At 41.9% G+C, this 20,609-nt stretch overlaps 1 protein-coding gene across 3 annotated transcripts in view; it reads left to right on the top strand.

The window, feature by feature from the left end:
* The window catches only part of AFF3 (ALF transcription elongation factor 3), a 558,597-nt gene that overhangs the window by 429,325 nt on the left and 108,663 nt on the right, over positions 1-20,609 (top strand). For all 3 annotated transcript variants that reach the window (XM_061168528.1, XM_061168527.1, XM_061168526.1), the window contains one exon: positions 3,907-3,958. In XM_061168528.1, coding sequence (XP_061024511.1) covers positions 3,907-3,958 — 52 coding nt within the window. The remainder of the gene's footprint in view (positions 1-3,906; positions 3,959-20,609) is intronic.

Raw genomic sequence — 20,609 nt, 5'->3', positions numbered from 1 at the left:
AAACAGAGTCAGGGATGGTATCCTGACTGGTATGGTATCCTCCATCTCTGCCCTGTGTCCTAACCAACACTTACTTTGCATTTTCTTTCACTCTTGGTTTAAAAATTTTGTTATTATTATTCTTATTTAATTTACTTACGCCAGTGTAATTCCTTTTGAAAATAGACAGATGATAAACATGTTATCAAGCAGGTGGGATCAGATTTGGGGGCAGACTGCTCCGATGGTGCCATTTGTGTGCTTCGATGGCGGCAGACACAGCCTTCACCAAATGAGGACAGCTCTCAGGCTCTTTTTTTTTTAATTTATTAATTAATTTATTTATTTTTGGCTGTGTTGGGTCTTCGTTTCTGTGCGAGGGCTCTCTCCAGTTGGGGCAAGCAGGGGCCACTCTTCATCACGGTGTGCGGGCCTCTCACTGTCGCGGCCTCTCTTGTTGCGGAGCACAGGCTCCAGACGCGCAGGCTCAGTAGTTGTGGCTCACGGGCCCAGTTGCTCCGCGGCATGTGGGATCTTCCCAGACCAGGGCTCGAACCCGTGTCCCCTGCATTGGCAGGCAGATTCCCAACCACTGCGCCACCAGGGAAGCCCTCTCAGGCTCTTCAGTGGTCCCAGCTCTTCCGTGTTCTTCTCTAGCTTCAAATCTTCTTCAGCTCCTCCTCAGGCTCTCTAAGAAGCCACTTTGGTTTTCCCAGCATTAAAAGGGGCAAGCACTGTGCTTTGGAGGTTGAGTCACAGGGACTCCTCTGTGACCAGAATGATGCAGAAGGGCCGGGCGTGTCCTTGGGTGGCCTTGAGACTGAGTCATCTCAGCGCATGCCTGTTGGGGTCTGGGGCGCCGGGCGGTGGTGACCGTCTGTTCCAGGAATGCGGTCCCTCGTGCTGGTAGCAGCAGGCTCGCAGGATTACTGTGCGATGTGAATGAGCTGTCAGACTCGGTGTTTCCATTTTTCCAAGACATTCTGAAGTTTATTGGAGTCTAACTTCTCTCGAAGCCTCTCTTGAATACAGAATGTTTTTACATTTGATCCTTTGTTTTTGGATCTCAGACCAGAAACACGATTAATCTTTTTTTTTTTTTTTAACATAAGAGAGGTAAATTCAGTGATAATTTCTATTCCCAAAGCGAGGTGGATCTCTGACTGCTTTTCTTCTGGAAAGGATGACAAGGGAGTTGAGTCTCACTATAGAAATGACAAAACCATGGCCCAGAGGTGTGATTCTCCCAGGATCAGGAGTGTGAAAGGCAGCCTGAGATTCAACCAGACACATGTTCATGTGTTGACACATTTAGCCTGCACCTAGAGTAAACAAAACAAGTTCTACTCCCTACCTTAAAAGGAACCCCACACACGGCTTTTACTGTGCCAGCTTCATGTGGTAACCGAGTCACAAGACGGGTGTGCAGCCAAGCTAAGATCCCTTGCTTTGGGGCATTTAGGGGCATCTTGCTCTGGTTGGCCATGGCCTTCAAATCTGTCCACGCTGTCGCCCATACGCAGATGAAACTCCTCAGTCACCCTTGACGTGACTTCCATCTAACGGGGGGTCATTAACAACGATTGTGTGTCCTTCCTTCCCCCTTCCCATCCCCCGACGGGACCACCAACACTTTGAACACCCAGTGTGTACAGGGCAGTCCTTGAGATTAAACCGAATCGCAGTTGGCAGCTGACCCCAAAAGAGGGAGTGAGGAGTGGGGGTAGGAAACTGTCCTGACTTCTCTGGTCCTTTTCATCAGAAAGGTATTTGTGCCTTTGGGTAGGAAAATCATCTTGGGGGGGACTTCCCTGGTGGCGCAGTGGTTAAGAATCCTCCTGCCAATGCAGAGGATGGGTTCGAGCCCTGGTCCGGGAAGATCCCACATGCCGCGGAGCAGCTAAGCCCACGAGCCACAAATACTGAGCCCACGTGCCACTACTACTGAAGCCCATGCGCTTAGAGCCTGTGCTCTGCAACAAGAGAAGCCACCACAATGAGAAGCCCGCGCACTGCAATGAAGAGTAGCCCCCACTCGCCACAACTAGAGAAAGCCCATGCGCAGCAACGAAGACCCAATGCAGCCAAAAACAAAAACAAAAAAAAATCGTCTTGGGGTAGCTGCCCAGCCAACCAACTGGTACTGTACTCTGTGCCGTCACCGTGCTGGTCAGTAGTGTCCCAGGACAAAGGAAACACCGTCCTCTCCTAGATTCTCCCCCAACAGCACTAATGTAATAAATCACCAGTATCTCTTCTCTTCGAAGCCCAGGTTCAAGTTTGTGAGGTCAAGGGAAATGAGTGACGTGCCACACAGACGTAAAGGGCGGTCGAGGTGCAGCTGTGCAGTCTTTGCCAGTGTTTGGCTTGTTTGCTTCTGGTTTGAATAATAAAAGAAGGATACCACTTGCTACTGGTAGAATAGCTGTAGCCAGGGGGGATTTGGTGTCCTAATGGTTATGGCTTAAATGGTACACCAAGAATTGCTTTAAAATTTCACAACTGTGCTCTTTAGAACAAATACAGGAGTTGTTTTACTTTAGGAAATAGAGGGCAAATTTATTTTGCAGACTCTCGGACACTAAAGGAGGACTGGACCTTGGAGATGTCCAGCACAACCCTTCATTTTACAAAGAGGGAAGTGGGGCTGGGGGCAGGGCCGTTTACTGATTTGCCCCAAACACACAGCCGTGAGATGCAGAAGTGGGCCCACGCCCTGCCCTGGCAGATCTTTACCCCAAGCTCACCCCAAAAGTCACTGAAATTACTTATAAAAATATTCAGAGGAATGTATCTACAATAGGCCTATAATTGGCTTTTATAGGAAACAACACATTTTAGGGGTCAGTCTTTGGACTTTGAAGGTGATTTCAGAGAAGACAGCGAGGCCTTCAAGCACAGGGACTCAGTGGCCTCCAGACTGATCCCTGGAGCCCCAGGGTCCATCCAAAGACGGACTCTTCCCCTCACTCCAGACAGAAGAGCTATGCATTCATCTGTGTGTAGAACACGCTTCTGAGTGAGACTTCTTTTGAAATGACTTCATCTGAAAACTATTATTCTACAAAGAAATAAATCAGCAATGCTGATAAGAATACAATTTCATCATCGTCAGAAATGTTTGAAATTTTTTTTCTTTTGTTAATTTAATTTTTTTAATATATCCTCTCTCTTTTTTTAATTTCATATTGGAGTATAGTTGATTTACAGTGTTGTGTTAGTTTCAGGTGTACAGCAAAGTGATTCAGTTATACATACCCATATATTCATTCTTTTTCAAATTCTTTTTTTTTTTTTTTTTTAACTTTTAACTCTTATAGACCCAAAAGTAAGCTTCCCCACTGCAGCTGTCATGACGCAGCTGAGGGACCCAGGGGGCGCTGGGGAGTTCCTCCCCAGAGTCTTTCCAGAAAGTTTCCTCCTATTTGGTTTTCCTCATCCGGTAGGATGTTCAGGCAGCTGTCTTTTCCAGATCTTTGATGGGGGAAGACCCAGCAGCTGCTCTGAGAACTTGAGTTTGTGGTTTTCTAGCTCTTGGCAGGGTTCTGCCCGCTCTCTCCTTCTGCTTCCCATGAATGGTGATGGAGATGTAGCTCAGCACCCGCCACATGGAAAACACTGGACAAATAATTGTGGAATTACAACTTCACAAGGAAAAGCACCTATTTGACTCTGTTCGTTTAAAACCTCATATTCTTGAAGTAGCTCATCAAACGTCCTTTGGCTGTTGTGAGGGTTTATTTTCATGATGTGGCAGTTTGTAATTTCCTAAGTGCATCAGAGGAAAAGGGCTCAAAAGGAAACTTTTTTTTTTAAATTAGGAAATCTAATACGCTCATTACTGAAACATTGCTCTAATACAGGTACTTTGGTGCTAAATTCTCTTGAATTTGCTAAGTATCTGTACCTCTTTGTTCCCTCTTTCAGAATGCTAGAAGATGACCTTAAGCTAAGTAGCGATGAAGAGGAGAATGAACAGGTAAGATTTTCCTTGATGTTGCGGTTCTCTGAATGTGATATGATGATGCCAATCTGGTAGACTGTCCTGGGTATTAACTGAGTCATACAAATGCTCAATTGTGATGCTCTAGGACGCTGGGTATCCTCTGCTGATTACGAGATTCTGTGCCATTGGGCCAGTCTGTTCAAATATCTTGGCTTTAATTTCCCTTAAAACTGTAATTCTGTGATCTTCATGGCATCGAAGCCAACAGCAGCTATTTATAAGGAAGCCGCCTGGGATCAGGCTTCAATGTGAGATAGAGCTTTCTTTTTGGAAAGGTTACTGGCTTTCTGGAGATCAAATGTGTGAGCTTCACCTCATCAGCATGCAACAAGCATGCTTTAGCATTAAATATTGAGAAGTCTTATACAGATATTATTAACATTGAGTGGAAGCAAAGGTAGGGGTGAGCTAAAACGAAGAATAAAAAATAATCGCGCTCGGAATAGCCTGTTTGTCTTAAGTGATAAATGTGCTTGAAATGTTCTCCCCTGGTGTTGATTTATCAGCTCGAGACATCAGTCAGGGGTTTATAAATACTCTTCTGATCAGTCAGTTAAGGTGAAAAACTACCCAATTAACATTCATCACTCTCACTTCTGCATTTCAGGAAATGTTTGTATTTTAAAGCAAGTTTGAAAACATGAAAAGACAGATTTTCCTCCACTTCTGTTTCCTTTTTCTCATCACCTGTTTTGTATCGTGTCAAGGTGGGATAAACGTGATAGGTATACAGACAATTCAGAGAGGTTTTCTGTGTCATTTTTACACGTGATACAAGACACATATACTGTTCAGTTGATCTTGGAATAGTGAATTTTATACAGAGCTATCATGGAATGCCATGCAGGTGTTGCAGCTGTCTAGACATGCAAATGCACATAATGTACCGAGAGAGCATGCAGAGGTGAGATCAAAGGAAATTTCTAGGAAGAGCATCTGAACCAGATATGACTGTGAGATCACAGAAAAGCTTGCTCACGTTGTCAGAGAAGGTGAGGCATCAAAGAAGGGACTGGGTATGAGATAGAACTCAATGCAGCTTGAAACTAGATTGGCCAGCTGAGAAAAGCCCAAGTGAAGAAAGTTTGAGCAAGGAGGGCCACTCGGGCTTTTTTAGAGATTGACTGATCTGTTTCTAGGTGCATGCAGCAGGCCCGTCAGACATCCACAACCCAGCAATCTTGGCAGATCTGGGGAACAATTTCACCCCTCATGTTGGTTCCTCGTCTTTGTGTCTACAAGCAAATGATTTCATCTCTTGTGTTTTTTTTTCCCAGTGGAGGTCCAGATAGGATTGGACCTATGTTTGCTGTGGATTAAGTCACAGCAAACATGTAGAGTGTGTATACTTGATACTGGAAAAGGGATTTACAGACTGTTTCATTCAGCGAGACTTTCTTAATTTGGAAAGAATTTCCTGAATTATCTCCAGGAAATGTTTCCACTGAAAACACAATTTTAAAAAATTAGTTATCAAGGATGAACTAGACACATTCTCTAAGGCAGTGAGAACCTTTAGTTTTCTCATTTTGCTTCATTAACTACTCCTTTTCAGTCTGTAGCTGTGGAAAATATTGTACTGTGAATCTACCAGTCACATCCTTCTTGCTTTCGGTCCGCACGTATGTACACCTTCCTGTCTTTTACAATGAAAGCAGCTGACAGAATGAGTGACTTTCATACCCTAATCCTCCCTTGTAATTAAGACTCCAGAGAGTGGTTTTGTATGTGGCAGTTTAGTGATTGCTCTAACACTGATTATATTAAGTCATCCTTTATATATCCTATATATACCCTGACCTAATCACAAAATCGTAAATCCCATGCTTTTAAAAAACACTAATGACATCGAATTTTTTTTCTCTTCAAGACCAAAATATGATTGCATCCCAAAAGAGCGGAGCCTGTGCATATATACACAGCACACATACACGCTCTGCATTTCTCTGGCATTGAGAGATAATTAAGCATCTAACAAAAATTATTTTTTCAGATCTAATCAGAGTCTGTCCCTTAACCCAAAATCTTTCAAAAATGTACTGTATATTTCCCTGCCTCAATAAATGTAGTGTACTAAAATCCTTGTCCTTTTCTAACATGACACCTGGTTGTCTTTGTGACTATCGGTCGCCAGCCTGTGTAGCCACTGTGATAAAGGAACATCCACAAGAGCATCGAGTTGCTACACCTGTTTGCTCTTCCTAAAGTAGCCTCATACACTCATGCATTTGCATATTCCTGTCTTGATGTTCCTTTATCATTGCCTTTGTGCTCTCAAAATAAGAGACAGGCTAGTTTAGTGAGTGAGCACCAGCTCAGCAGCCCTGCTCCCTGGGTTCAAATCCCTGCTCTGCTACCCAGTAGCTCTGCAACCTTGACCCAGTCACTGAACTGCTCTGTGCTCTGGTGTCGCCATTTGTAAAATTGGAATTAACGTTCGATCCCTGCAGCCTGCCACTTCCTCACAACTTGTGCTCACCCACAGTCTTCATGTCAACAGATCCAGTAGGCTTTTTTCTTCTTTTTTAGTCAACTTACAATGGAATACACCAGGCATAGAGAAAAGTTACACGTTACCTAAGAATACAACTTGATGAATATTCATAAACCACACTCACCCATGTAGCCAGCACCCAGATCAAGACACAGACATGACCAGCCTCTTGGGTCTCCCACATCTCCTTCGGGGCAGCATCCTCCAAAAGAATAACCACTCTCCTGATTTCTAACACCGTAGGGTAATTGTGCTTGTCTTTGAAGCACAATTACATCAATAGCATCATGAGTGCACGCTGCTGTGTCTGTCTTCTGTCGCTCAGCATTTTTTTTGTGAGACTCATGCATGATGTTGCATGTAAGTGAAGTTTATTCATTTCCATTGCTGGATCCTATTCCATTATGTGCATATACTGTAATTTGCTTACCTGTCCTACTGCTGACGGACACGAGGGTGTTTAGGGCTATTGGAATAGTGCTGTTACTAACATTCTTGTACAGGTCTTTGGGGAGTGTATGGGAACATTCCTATTGGTCTGTCCCCAAGAGTAGAAGTGCTATAGGATGTTCAATTTGAGTAGACTATCCCAAACCATTTTCCCAAAATGGTTGTACCTTCTGACACTCCCACCAGCAATATAAGAGAATTCCCATTGCTCTACCTTTTCCTCACATGCTTGTCTTTTTATATTCATGAGGAATATTGTTCCGAAGGTTTCTTTTTTTGTATTGTCTTTGTCTGGTTTTGACATTAGGACAGTGCTGGCTTATAATGTGAATTGCAAAGTGTTCCTTGCTCTTCTCTTTCTTGAAGAGATTGTATAACATTAATGTTAATTCTTCTTTAAATGTTTGTCAGAATTTTCCAGGGAAGCCATGTGGGCCTGGAGACTTTTAGAAACTTACAAATTCTATTTCCTTAATTGTTAAAGGACTATTCAGATTATTTCACATTGGGTAGGTTATGGTAGTACATGCTCTTCAAGTAATTAATCCATCATGTCATTTACGTTGTCGTATTTATGTTATGTAGAGTTGTGTTCCTTCATTGTCCTTTTGATGTCTGGATCTATAGTGATAGCCCGTTTCATTCTTGATACAGATCTTCTTTTTTTCTTTGTCAGTCTTACTAGAGGTTTATCAATTTTATTGCTCTTTTCAAAGAACTAGCTTTTTGTTTCATTGATAGTCTCTGTCAGTTTTTCTTTTTTCAATTTCATTGATATCTTATCTTTATTATTTCCCTCCTCCTGCTTGCGTTGGGTTCATTTTGTTCTTTTTTTTTCTAGTTTCTTTTTTTTTTTTTTTTTAATTATTGTTGGTGAATAGCAGGTTCTAGTTCTATTCCCCAGCACTATTATCCCTTTTTTTTTTTTTAATTTTTTATTTATTTATTTATTTATTTATGGCTGTGTTCGGTCTTCGTTTCTGTGCGAGGGCTTTCTCCAGTTGTGGCAAGTGGGGGCCACTCTTCATCGCAGTGTGCGGGCCTCTCACTATCGCGGCCTCTCTTGTTGCGGAGCATAGGCTCCAGACGCGCAGGCTCAGTAATTGTGGCTCACGGGCCCAACTGCTCCGCGGCATGTGGGATCTTCCGGGACCGGGGCTCGAACCCGTGTCCCCTGCATTGGCAGGCGGATTCTTAACCACTGTGCCACCAGGGAAGCCCTTTTCTAGTTTCTTGAGGGAGCTTAGATTATTGATTTGAGATTTGTCCTCTTTTATTTTTTTTTTACTTTTGAAAACTGATTTTTTAAAATTTTTTTTTAACATCTTTATTGGAGTATAATTGCTTTACAATGGTGTGTTAGTTTCTGCTTTATAACAAAGTGAATCAGCTATACATATACATATATCCCCATATCTCTTCCCTCTTGTGTCTCCCTCCCTCCCACCCTCCCTATCCCACCCTCCCTATCCCACCCTCCCTATCCCACCCCTTTAGGTGGTCACAAAGCACCGAGCTGATCTCCCTGTGCTATGCGGCTGCTTCCCACTAGCTATCTATTTGACATTTGGTAGTGTATATATGTCCATGCCACTCTCTCACTTTGTCCCAGCTTACCCTTCCCCCTCCCTGTGTCCTCAAGTCCATTCTCTAGTAGGTCTGCGTCTTTATTCCTGTCCTGCCCCTAGGTTCTTCATGACCTTTTTTTTTTTTTTTTAGATTCCATATATATGTGTTAGCATACAGTATTTATTTTTCTCTTTCTGACTTACTTCACTCGGTATGACAGACTCTAGGTCCATCCACCTCACTACAAATAACTCAATTTCGTTTCCTTTTATGGCTGAGTAATATTCCATTGTATATATGTGCCACATCTTCTTTATCCATTCATCTGTCGACGGACACTTAGGTTGCTTCCATGTCCTGGCTATTGTAAATAGAGCTGCAGTGAACATTGGGGTACATGAATCTTTTTGAATTATGGTTTTCTCAGGGTATGTGCCCATTCCTCTTTTATAATATAAGCATTTAGTGCTATACATTTCACTCTCATCACTGCTGTAGCCACATCTCACAAATTTTTGTATGTTGTATTTTCATTGTCATTCAGTTCAGTGAGACGTCATCCTCTTTGATGCTTTTAGAAGTGTGTTGTTTTATTTCCAAGTGTTTCGAGATTCCCTGTGATCTTACTTGTATTGATTTCTAGTTTGGTTCCATTGTGGTCTAAGTACACGTCCTGTATGATTTCAGTTTTTATAAATGCATTGAGTATTTTTTATGGTCTATGTTGGTATATGTTTTATGTGTATTCTGCTGATGTTGGGTGGAGTGTTCTATAAATGTCAGTTAGAACCTGTTGGTTGATGTTGTTGTTGAGATATTCTATATCCTTGCTGACTTTCTGTCTAGTTGCTCTATCGATTGTTGGGAGAGGAGTGTTGAAGTCTCCAACTGTAATTGTGGATTTGTCTATTTGTCCTTTCCATTCTATCAGTTTTTGCTTCACATATTTTACAGCTGTTATTTTGTGCACACACATTTGGGATTGCTACGTCTTCTTGGTGGATTGACCTTTTATAATTATGTATGTTCCACTCTGGTAATCTTCTTTGCTCTGAAGTCTACTTTATCCTATATCAATGTAGCCACTGTTAGTTTCTTTTGATTAATGTTTGCATAATATAACTTTTTCCACATTCTTTTACTTTCAACCTACCAATATTTGAAGTGAGTTTCTTACAGCATATCCACTTTGCCAATTTCTATCTTTTAATTGATGTATTTGGACCATTTACATTTAATGTAATTATTAGTTGATAATTAAACTGATTAACTAATATTAATGTAATGTTACATTAATGATAATTAATTATGTTAGGGCTTAAGTCAACCACTTTATTTTTCGTCTTCTGTTTGTTCTCTTTGTTTTTTCATTTTTCTGTTTTCTTTTTCCTGAATTCCTGTAGCTTCCTTGAACATTTTGTAGAATTTCATTTCTGTTTACCTATAGTATTTTTGAGTGTATCTCTTTGTATAGCTTTTTTTAGTGGTATTTCTGGTATTACATTGTATATACATAACTCACAGCAGATCACTGGTGATGGCATTTTATGAGTTTTCCCCCTGAGTATCCTATAACTACCTCCATCACAGAATTGATAATATGTGGATAATATGAGATTTAGTTATCTGTCTTCCTGATTTCTTGAGTGAGTGACCTGAATCTGATGCTGTGTCTTATTCATCTTTACTTCCCTATTGCATACCATGCTGACTGGCATCTAACAGGGAAGCCTCATCTTCCTGTAACCAGATGCACGCAACTACCTTTGTCTTCACTCATCGTCTCCCTTCCCCCCTATTACAAGAGGACACTGCTTTCCTCTTATCAAAAGTTTGTCCCATTTCCTCTCAGTTACTTGGGGACTTACTCCTTTGACTCTTTTATGCCCCTCCTCTCCACCAGAACCACTCACTGGGTCACCAGTGACCGCAGTGGGTCTGCAGAGCACATGTACCAGGCTCTTTTCAGTCCTTTGTCTCACCAGAAGAGTTACAGCATTGAAAACTGTTAATTACCCCACTTTTATTGAGTTGTCTAATACCATTACCCTCCTGGTTTGTTTCTTGCCCCTCTGGCTATGTCTTCTCAGACTCCTTTGCTGACTGCTCCTCCTGCAGCCAATCTTGAATGTTGGAATCTTTTAGCATTTCTGATTTTTCTTCTCCACGTCCTCTCTGTCTCTCTGTCTCTCTGTCTCTCTGTCTCTCTGTCTCTCTCTGGATGATCTCATCAATTCCCATGACCTTCAATTTTTATATACTTACAATTTCTAAAATTATATCCTCAGCTCAGAACTCTCTTCTTAACCACAGACCTATTTGACTTTTCCACTTGGATGTCTCACTAGCATTTCAAATCCAATTTGTGCCAAACTGGAGTTCTGGTCTTTGCCACCCCTCTACCTATCCACGCACAAATATGTTCCTCTTGTGACTGTTACCATTTCTAAACCTAGAACTGCCAGGCGCCCAGTTGTTTAAGTCTAGAAACATCGGGCTCATCCTTGACGACTCCCTATTCCTCACTCAAATGTTAATTTTATCTCTAAGCCCTATAAATTCACAAATATTAGTCTATCCACCTCTTTCCATCCTGGCTAGTCTAAACCAGTCCAGTAGAAATCAGCATATTTCTCTTCTCCCCCCCTCTATAATACAACTTCCTCACAGGGATCTTTTGAAAAAGATCAAGTAAGAGCATCAAAATCAGATCAAGTCATTCCTTGGTCTAAAGTCTTAAATGGGTTCCCATTTCACTTGGGGTACAATCCAGAGCCTGTAGTGTGGCCGACAGTACCCTACACAGCTGCCTTCACTCAAGGCTTCCCCTTCACTTCACACTGAGATGGTTCATGGTACTTCCACCCCATGGGTCTTCTTTCAGCTCCTCCAACAAGCCAAACTCAGCTGCCTCAGGGCCTCCATAGGCCTCTCTCCCCTGATTTTTGCCCCATTAATACCTACTCATCTTGGAGGTGCAGCATAAATTTCACTTCATCAGGGAGTCTCCAGTTATCTAACTTGGACCCCTGGTTAGTCCGTGTCACAATAACCTAACCTTTCTTCTTAGGTCTCATCATAATTTTAGTTGTGTATTACGTTTACTTTTTAAATTTATTTATTTATGGCTGTGTTGTGTCTTCGTTTCTGTGCGAGGGCTTTCTCTAGTTGTGGCAAGCGGGGGCCACTCTTCATTGCAGTGCACGGGCCCCTCACTATCACGGCCTCTCTTGTTGCGGAGCACAGGCTCCAGACGCGCAGGCTCAGTAATTGTGGCCCACGGGCCCAGCCGCTCCGCGGCATGTGGGATCCTCCCAGACCAGGGCTCGAACCTGTGTCCCCTGCACTGGCAGGCAGACTCTCAACCACTGCGCCACCAGGGAAGCCCCACGTTTACTTTTTTAAGTATCTCAACCAACCAGACTGGAAATTTCCTGAGGGCAGGAACTGTATCTGGCACAGCAGAGGTGCTGGATACTTGCTGAATGGATGCATGAATGATGCATAATGTTGTTGAATTGAGAGTATTTCCTGCTGTCTGTTGTCCAGTATCAAAGATGACTTTGGGTCTCCCTTTTTTTTTTTTTTTTTTTTTTTTTTTTATTAAACACTGTGATTTTTTTTCAAATTAGTCCTATCCAAAGATCAAAAGTGTTGACAAAGAAGAAAAAAACATAGACCCAAGGACGAAAACTGTCTGTAGATAAATACACAAATCACCTACCTATTTAGGAGAAAAGCATTTATCCAATCTCTGTAGAAATGTCAATAGTCACTTCTTAAATATGCTTCATGCCAAGCCATATTGAGGTTATAACTTTCCAGAAGTTATCTCAAACAGAAGCTTCCAAAACCAAGAGAGTGCATTCCTTCACAGCCTTCCCTTTCAAAAACTGTAGCATTTTGACTGTCATCTCTAGAGCTAGGATTGTGACCAGGTTTAGAAAATGTGGAGGTTTAATGGAAATGGAGTCGTATTCTCATGTTTGCTCCTATAATTTTCATACTTGATGAGGTTCAAACTAGAAACAGGACAAATGATTTGAGAATCAGATTTTGTGTCTGAGTAAATGAAGGAAGGACACAAGATATGTGTGGCAGTTTGTTTGATCTCCAGGTAAAACCTGTGGCTGTTGGTTTTAACAATTCTAGACGCCAGTGTTTCTTTGGAAGAAAGTGATGGAGTTAGAAGATTTAAGACAAAATGATTCCTGAAGGTACTAAGTACTCAAGCCATTTTTTAAATGGATTTGGAAGGGAGAAATGAATTATATTGCCTATCTTCCAATTTAGTAAAAAAAAAAAAAAAAAAAAAAAAATGAGTTCTGGGACTTCCCTGGCGGCCCAGTGGTAAGTCGCCACACTTCCACTGCAGGGGGCACGGGTTGGATCCCTGGTCGGGGTACTAAGATCCCGCATGCCACCTGGCACAGCCAAAAATATTAAATAAATAAATAAATAAATAAATAAATAAAAGGCAGATATAAGGTTATTTAAAAAAAAAATGAGTTCTGCCTCTCAAGTGAGGAGGGTAAGCTTGGGAGGTTGGACACAGCAAATATCTAGATGAAATGATTACAGCTAAGGCATGAGGACAGGGCCACGTGAATAAGACACTCAACAAGGAGCAGCTAAGATCGTGTCAACTGCACACAGTCTTTCAGAGATGACAGATACATAAGCGCCGGGAAGTAAGGAGCAGGGATCCAAACTGAATGGCTGTGTATGTGCCTGCAGCTTCCAGTAATTACATTATCCACACATATTAGGCAGTCTTTTCATTTTAATTATATAACTACATTTTTCTCTTTAAAATGAGCATGGTTTATCCACTTAAACTGACAGTTTTAATTTTACAGGCAGTGATCATGGGATATAATCTGTAGAGGGAAATTTTCCTCCTGGCATCATTTACTTCTCACAATGAAGAAAAGTTACCTTTTAATCCCCAATCAATATTTGGAGAGCACACAGTTCATTTAATAGATATCCAGGTAATTAGCATAAATCTGCAAGTTAAAGAGCCACTTCTTTTCTTATTCTTAATGCATGGAGTACTAATCATGTCTCTCAAAAAGAATCTCGGTCCTCTTAGAGTGACTCTAAAGCTTCGCTCATCAAGGTGTCAGGATTATAGGTGGTGAGATTGCTCTGAGCACTGAATTGCAGTTCTTAACTGCCTTTTGTTAACGTTGGTTTCTTAAGAAGAAGCACAAGGAACATTCCCATCTCAGTTTTGTGCTGTTGACCGTAGAGGTCACTGCATAAGTAACATCAGCTCTGGGTGTAATATTAAAAGCAGATTGCCAATTGTAATGGCCGCTGTTCATTTTTTTCCTTGTTCCTTTTGAATATGACAATTGCATAACAGAAAGCAGAGCTTTTCAGAAGAACCTCTGAAGCCATCAGCAGTGCGTGTCCATCCGTCACCAGATGTATTAACTGAATGATATGCAGATGTGAAATTAAAATATAGGAGATTTTTGCAGCCCAGCTCCACTTCCCTGGGTGTATTTTTCTTCTTGGAATCAGCTTGGTTGATGCTGAAGTTCTTGGCCTGTGAAAATTTATTACCCACAGAGTCAATCTGCATTCAGGCGGCCAAGTCTGAATAAATAGAGTCATTGTGCTTGTCTGGGATTTGTGGCCAGAGTTCATCCAGTCAGCTTGACATTCACATCCCAGGAGATTCATAAAAGCCAACACCCTGGTATGTGCTCTTGAATCCTGCCAAAATTGTGTAGAATTATATAAACAGGAGTTGAAGCAGTAATCAGGACCAGGTTTGAGGGGTGAGCTCCAAAATCAAGTTTCTCCTACATTAGAAATGAACTATATCGTAGATGGGATTTGTAGCCAACAAGAGCTAAAACATTTTTCCAAAGGAGTCATTCTGAGAAGAATCTTGTGTGCCTACTAAATGTAAAATATTGTGCAAGACGCTGGCTTTGTTGGTCTTGATGAATTACACATTTGTAATATTCATTATGATAATTTAACCTCAAAAATCTAAAGTACTTTTTAAATGCTGGGAAATGCCCTGTTCTCAATGACTATACAAAAAAGTATATATTACATATATTAAACCTAACAGCAAAAATAGAAAAAAAAAAGAGTAGTTTATGTTTTTTTTAATTTTTAGTCCTGCATTAATGTTGAACCTAAGCCACCTATCCAGTTTAATTATACTGACAAGTTGGTTTCTTTCTAATATGGAAACAGCACAGTAACGCTCATTGAAAACTATCAGATCTTTGTCATCTGTGTGTGAAGTAATCATAATTGAAACCTTCAGGCACAGTCAGTGAAACACGAATGTTCAACAGGAGGTTTTTGTCTCTTTGTTTATTTGTTTGTTTAACAGCCCTAAAGCTTACTTAAGTAATATTTTATAAATAAAATTTTACTGTCACCAGAGGCAAATGCAAAACTCTTTTAAGAAGGCCAGTTTTATTACATCATGCCACTCTTTATAAACATTTATGAGAAGCGCAAGCATTGGTGGAGATACACAAAAAAGTAGTTGTCTTTTTTTATGTTAATCAACTGTCATTTCCAAAATTGAAATGGTCAGCAAACCTAAATGTCACAGAGCACAGATATACAACAGCTCACAACCCCATCTCCTCACTTTTTTTCTCAGACCTCCTCTGGGGACCTGAGATTGATGGAGGTTTAGTTGTGTCCACCCAGCTTGGATCATAGGATGTGACTAATTTCAATCTGAGGACCCTCAGTGGATATCTGGAAAATGAGAATATTATATAAAAATTAAGAGATGATCCACTAAATTTGGGCAAACATGCAATTAACACAAAAACAGAGAATCATGGCTTTGTTAAGTTGAAGAATTCAGAGGAAGCTACATTCTGGAAACTAAGCCAAGCTTTTTTAACGGTGCATATCAGTACCACCAAAATAGACTCCATTCAGAAAACAGAAGAAGGGCCATGTACCATTATTGGATAGGCATGCTCTTCTCAAATACAACTGCCAGCCGGGCTGCTGGTTGGCAGAGGAAGTGGAAATCTCCCTCCGGAGGACACTGCTATTTAACTCAGAGGAATAGCCCTTTGTCCTGTGACTTTTATGGGGTTTTTTTCTTCAATAGCTTTTGCAGAATTGTAACCATTCAAGACTGGATGCTCCTTGGAGTCTGTGCTATCACTCATATCCAGGCTTGGGGGCTTTCATATAGGAAAGGATTTACCTGCAGTCATTCAGGTGTCTGGTCCAGATATGTACTCGGAAAGTTTTGTTTGTGTTTGTGTTTTTCCAAATCTTCTCCGAGTGGGGCCGGTTGTCTCAGAAGCACAGATTTTCTCAGGAGACTATCTTAACCTCTTGTTTCTACTGGAGCAAAATCAGTTGCAGGAATTCAGTGCCCCTGGGCACTTGCAGTTCCATGCTGACCAGATCTGTAGCCAGCAAGTTGTGCCAAGTGAAACAAGAAGCAGACCAGGGACTTTCCTGGTGGTCCAGTGGTTAAGACTCCGCGCTTCCACCGCAAGGGGCATGGGTTCGATCCCTGGTCACAGAACTAAGATCTTGCATGCCACGCGGTGCAGCCAAGAAGCAAAAAAAACGAAGAAGTAGACCAGACGGCTTCTGAAATGTCACCAGACATGGTCCTCTTCACATAGAAAAGTACTAGAGTGTGGGTTAGCCAGAATCTCTCTCTGTGGAGATCTGATTCAGCAACATGTTTCTGGGTACCTCTCCTTTCTACCTGGACTTCATTCTTAGAAGTCCAAGGCAGTTGAAGGAAGAGGGTGTGATTACATGTTATATGTGAAAACATTTTCAAGTATAAACCATCAAGCAGTGGTCACTTGAGAGGTGAAAATCCTAATACCAATAATAAAACAATCAGAATTGCTTCAGCTTTTCTCTTATGTTATATAATTGGTTTGCAAAGTGCAATTATGAGACGCTTACCTAACCATGACAAACCTATTTTTACCTTCAAATATTGCTACTTTGTCTGACTAAAAGAGATGTTTTGCGAAAACAGAAAGCCAGACGTAGATTTTGGTTCTTCATGCACAGGTTGCATTATTTTAACAAAACTATCAAAATAGTTATGTTACTTGCATCTTGTCTTTAAGCAAAAACAAAGTAACATTTGTATCCCACAACCTGGGCTCTGGTTGCATTAGTAAGAACCAACCACCTACTGAGGCAGTGACGTTGACAATGTAAACACAGAACAAAGGGGGTCTCTGGATAACATCTATTTAGCTGCTGAATTAAACCAACCTGCTAACCTAATAAACTTCTGGAATTTAAAAAAAAAAAAAAGAAAGAAAAAGTAAATGGGACTCCACCAAAGCATCGTATGAAGGTAAAGTAAGGATTCTATTAACAGCTCCAAAAGGCACTGGGCAAACCCACCGAAGTGGGGAGTGAGCAATCCCAGTGTCCACCTGCTCTGCCGAAGGTGAGAGTTATTACCGGGCCATCGTCATCTTGGCTGTGCCCAGAGTCTGGCCTGTACTGAAATAGCACTGTGAGAAGAGTTGCAGCAGTGTATGGCTGACCGAAGCCCTGAGGAGCAGGCCAGAAAGCCAGGCAGCCACGCAGAAGCTGCGGGGCCTGGATTGCATCACCCTGCACGCTCCAAATTTAGCCTCCCATTCCCAAGAACCAGGAATTGCAGTCCATGCACTACCTGTAGCGTGTCTCCAGGCAGCTCAGCTATCATTAGTTGGTTCTTCTTGTTTGCTTTCAATGTGAAGTTGACAAGCACGTGCACGCAGACACACGGACTCATTCACATGCAAGGTGTTATTGCCTTGCCAGCGCTCTGTCCCAGAATCCAAAAGCTGCTGCCCTTCTCACAGATCTGAGAGTTGACAGCCGAGCTTGGATCTTTCACCTTCATCCAACAGCACCAGACCTGACTCAGGCAGGCACTTCCTTTACATGTGTAGTCCTGTCATAGTGAGCCCTGGAGGTAAAAAGAATTCTTCCCCGGGAGTTTCGGGCAAGCTCTAAATGACCCATATGCTTCTGCCTATAAACCGCTTGAGGAATCAAGATTAGTCTCAAAAACCTAAAGCCGTCCTGTCTTCTTTGCAGACATCTAAGAGACGACTCCTTGCTGCTTCTGCATTAGCATCCCCGGAGGAAGCTTGCGTCCGTGTCTGTTTACGTCTGCTCAGTATCCCACCAGCCCTCTTGGCTGGGATGGGCAGAATCCAAAATGTATCTGGTCCCCTTCCCTTCAATCTCTGCCCTGAATAGTCCACAGCCCGGCAGAGGCAGGACCGGGGTGCTCTGTGGTACTTCACTGGCCTGGTTCCCTTACTTACCGACTCTGACCATGAGCAAGCCAACTTCACTAAACCTCTGTTCCAATATCTTAATGTCAGTAGACAAAAATGCTAAAGTAGATTAATAGAAAATATTTTAAAAACAAACCACCCAATCAAAACATGGGCAGAAGATCTAAATAGACATTTCTCCAAAGAACACATACAGATGGCCAAGAGGCCCATGAAAAGATGCTCATCGTCACTCATTATTAGAGAAATGAAAGTCAAAACTACAATGAGATATCAGCTCACCTTACCCTGGTCAGAATGACCATCGTTAAAAAATCTACAAATAATAAATGCTGAAGAGGGTGTGGAGAAAAGGGAACCATCCTACACTGTTGGTGGGAATGTAAATTGGTGTAGCCACTATGGAGAACAATATGGAGGTTCCTTAAAAAACTAAAAATAGAGTTACCATATATCCAGCAATCCCACTCCTGAACATATATCTGGAAAAGGTGAAAACTCTTAATTCGGAAAGATATATTCTCCGCAATGTTCATAGCAGCACTATTTACAACAGCCAAGACATGGAAGCAACCTAAGTGTCCATCAGTACGTGAATGGATAAAGACGATGTGGTACATATATACAATGGAATACTACTCAGACATAAAAAATACTGAAATAACGCCATTTGCAGCAACATGAATGGACCTAGAGATTATCATACTGAGTGAAGTAAATCAGACAAAGACAAATATTATATGATCTCATTTATATGTGGAATCTAAAAAATAATACAAATGAGTTATTTACAAAACAGAAACAGACTCACAAACGTAGGAAACAATCCTGTGGTTACCAAAGAGTAAGGGGGGAAAGAGACATTAGTAGTATGGGATTAACAGATACTCACCACTATGTGTAAAATAGATGGGCTTCCTTGGTGGCACAGTGGTTAAGAATCCGCCTGCCAATGCAGGGGACACAGGTTCGAGCCCTGGTCCAGGAAGATCCCACATGCCGCGGAGCAACTAAGCCCACGCGCCACAACTACTGAGCCTGCGCTCTAGAGCCCACGTGCCACAACTAGTGAAACCCGCGTGCCTAGAGCCCGTGCTCCGCAACGAGAAGCCACTGCAGTGAGAAGCCCACGCACCGCAACGAAGAGGAGCCCCCGCTCGCCGCAACTAGAGAAAGCCCGCGCGCAGCAACGAAGACCCAACACAGCCAAAAATAAAATAAATAAATTTTAAAAAATAAAATTAAATAGATGAACAACAAGGATATACTGTATAGCACAGGGAACTATATTCAATATCTTGTAATAACCTATAATGAAAAGGAATCTGAAAAATATATATATACATATGCGTATACATATATGTATATGGCTGAATCACTTTGCTGTACACCTGAAACTAACACAATGTTGTAAATCACCTATACTTCAATTTAAAAAACAAAGTATTTTATATTACAATAAATAGATATTAGTGTAAAACCATTAAACTGTACATTTTAACATCTTCCCCCCTCCCTCCCTCCTCTTCCCCTTCTCCCCAGAAATGTTCTTTATTTACATTGCTGGAACTTTTTTTAGGCTTATAGGTAATAAAAGGAGAGGAGTACAGGAAGAAGCCAGAAAATTGATTTATCTAAGCAAAGGCAAGGAGCTAATGATAGAAGAATAGATCTAGAAGTCAGAGGCGGAAGTGAGAATGGTGAGCTGGCAATTTAGGGGAGAGAGTTAAGGAGGGGGGAAGGAGGCAGAGAGAGGAGAAGAAAGATTAGTAATTTACCACCTGCCCAGCAGGGGTCGCATAGAGTAAAATAGTTCCTTATATAGTACCTCCATAGAAGCTTTTACTGAAAAATGCCACAAGGAAAAAAGTGAATTTCTTATAAGGAAGCAGGTACATAGAGAGTGCCATTTTGATTTTTAACAAAATAATAGTTCAGCAAAGATTTGTCAGATCCTCTTATCTAAAAGGGTAATTGGCAATTGAAGGGTGATGCCTGTTTAAAAGCAAAAGACTGCCTTGTTCATTTCTTTAAAAAAAAATAATTTTTTTAAAAAAATTGTAATTGTACTAACAGAAGCTCGAATAAACTTTAGAATCTGTTAAAGACTAAAGCCCGGTTGTCCCATCCTCTGACACAAATCGTTTTTGGAATGAGACCAAATTGAATGAATGAATGAGATAAAAGCTAATCCATCATCCCTCAGGGATTCAGGAGGGGCACCATTATGGCTTGGTCACCTAGTGACATTATATTCGTCAAGCATTTATGTGCCTTGTGCTATTCGTTAGACCTTGTACCAAACATTGTTCAGTCATGTAACTGGTACCCACTTCCTATTCTCAAGGAGCTGGTATCTAGCCTCCCTAAGTCCAGTCCTTTATGGGGTAAATATCCAGATGACCAGGTAGAAGAAGCTACTTGCCATGGGACAGTGATGCCACAGCTGTTGAAGCACAAGTTGCTCCCCAGGACCTGGCCTGGGGCTGAACGTCACCCAGCTCATTTCTCCCTCCCAGCACCCCCACTAATAGCCTCATGCACGGCCATGGATCTTCCTGCCACCACCCGCCCACTTCAGACTGACCTCTGACCACCTCCACACCAGCCACCCCTGGTGCACAGACAGCCTCCAGGAATCCACTGGGATCCTCTGACCCATAATGTTGCCCTCATGGCAGTCAGTATGGCCCATCACTCAGGGTGCCTCATACCATCCAGACCCTCAGTGGGGCCCTCGCCTGCTGGGAGGACTCTGACATCAGTCACTGTGGGTGAGGGACAGCCCCCGGGGCATGTACTCACACCATCCCCACACCTTCCC

This window comes from Eubalaena glacialis, chromosome 14, assembly GCF_028564815.1.
Source record: "Eubalaena glacialis isolate mEubGla1 chromosome 14, mEubGla1.1.hap2.+ XY, whole genome shotgun sequence".
Classification (NCBI taxonomy): domain Eukaryota; kingdom Metazoa; phylum Chordata; class Mammalia; order Artiodactyla; family Balaenidae; genus Eubalaena; species Eubalaena glacialis.
The sequence above is the reverse complement of the archived record's forward strand: the minus strand, read 5'-3'. Positions and strand labels throughout refer to the sequence as shown.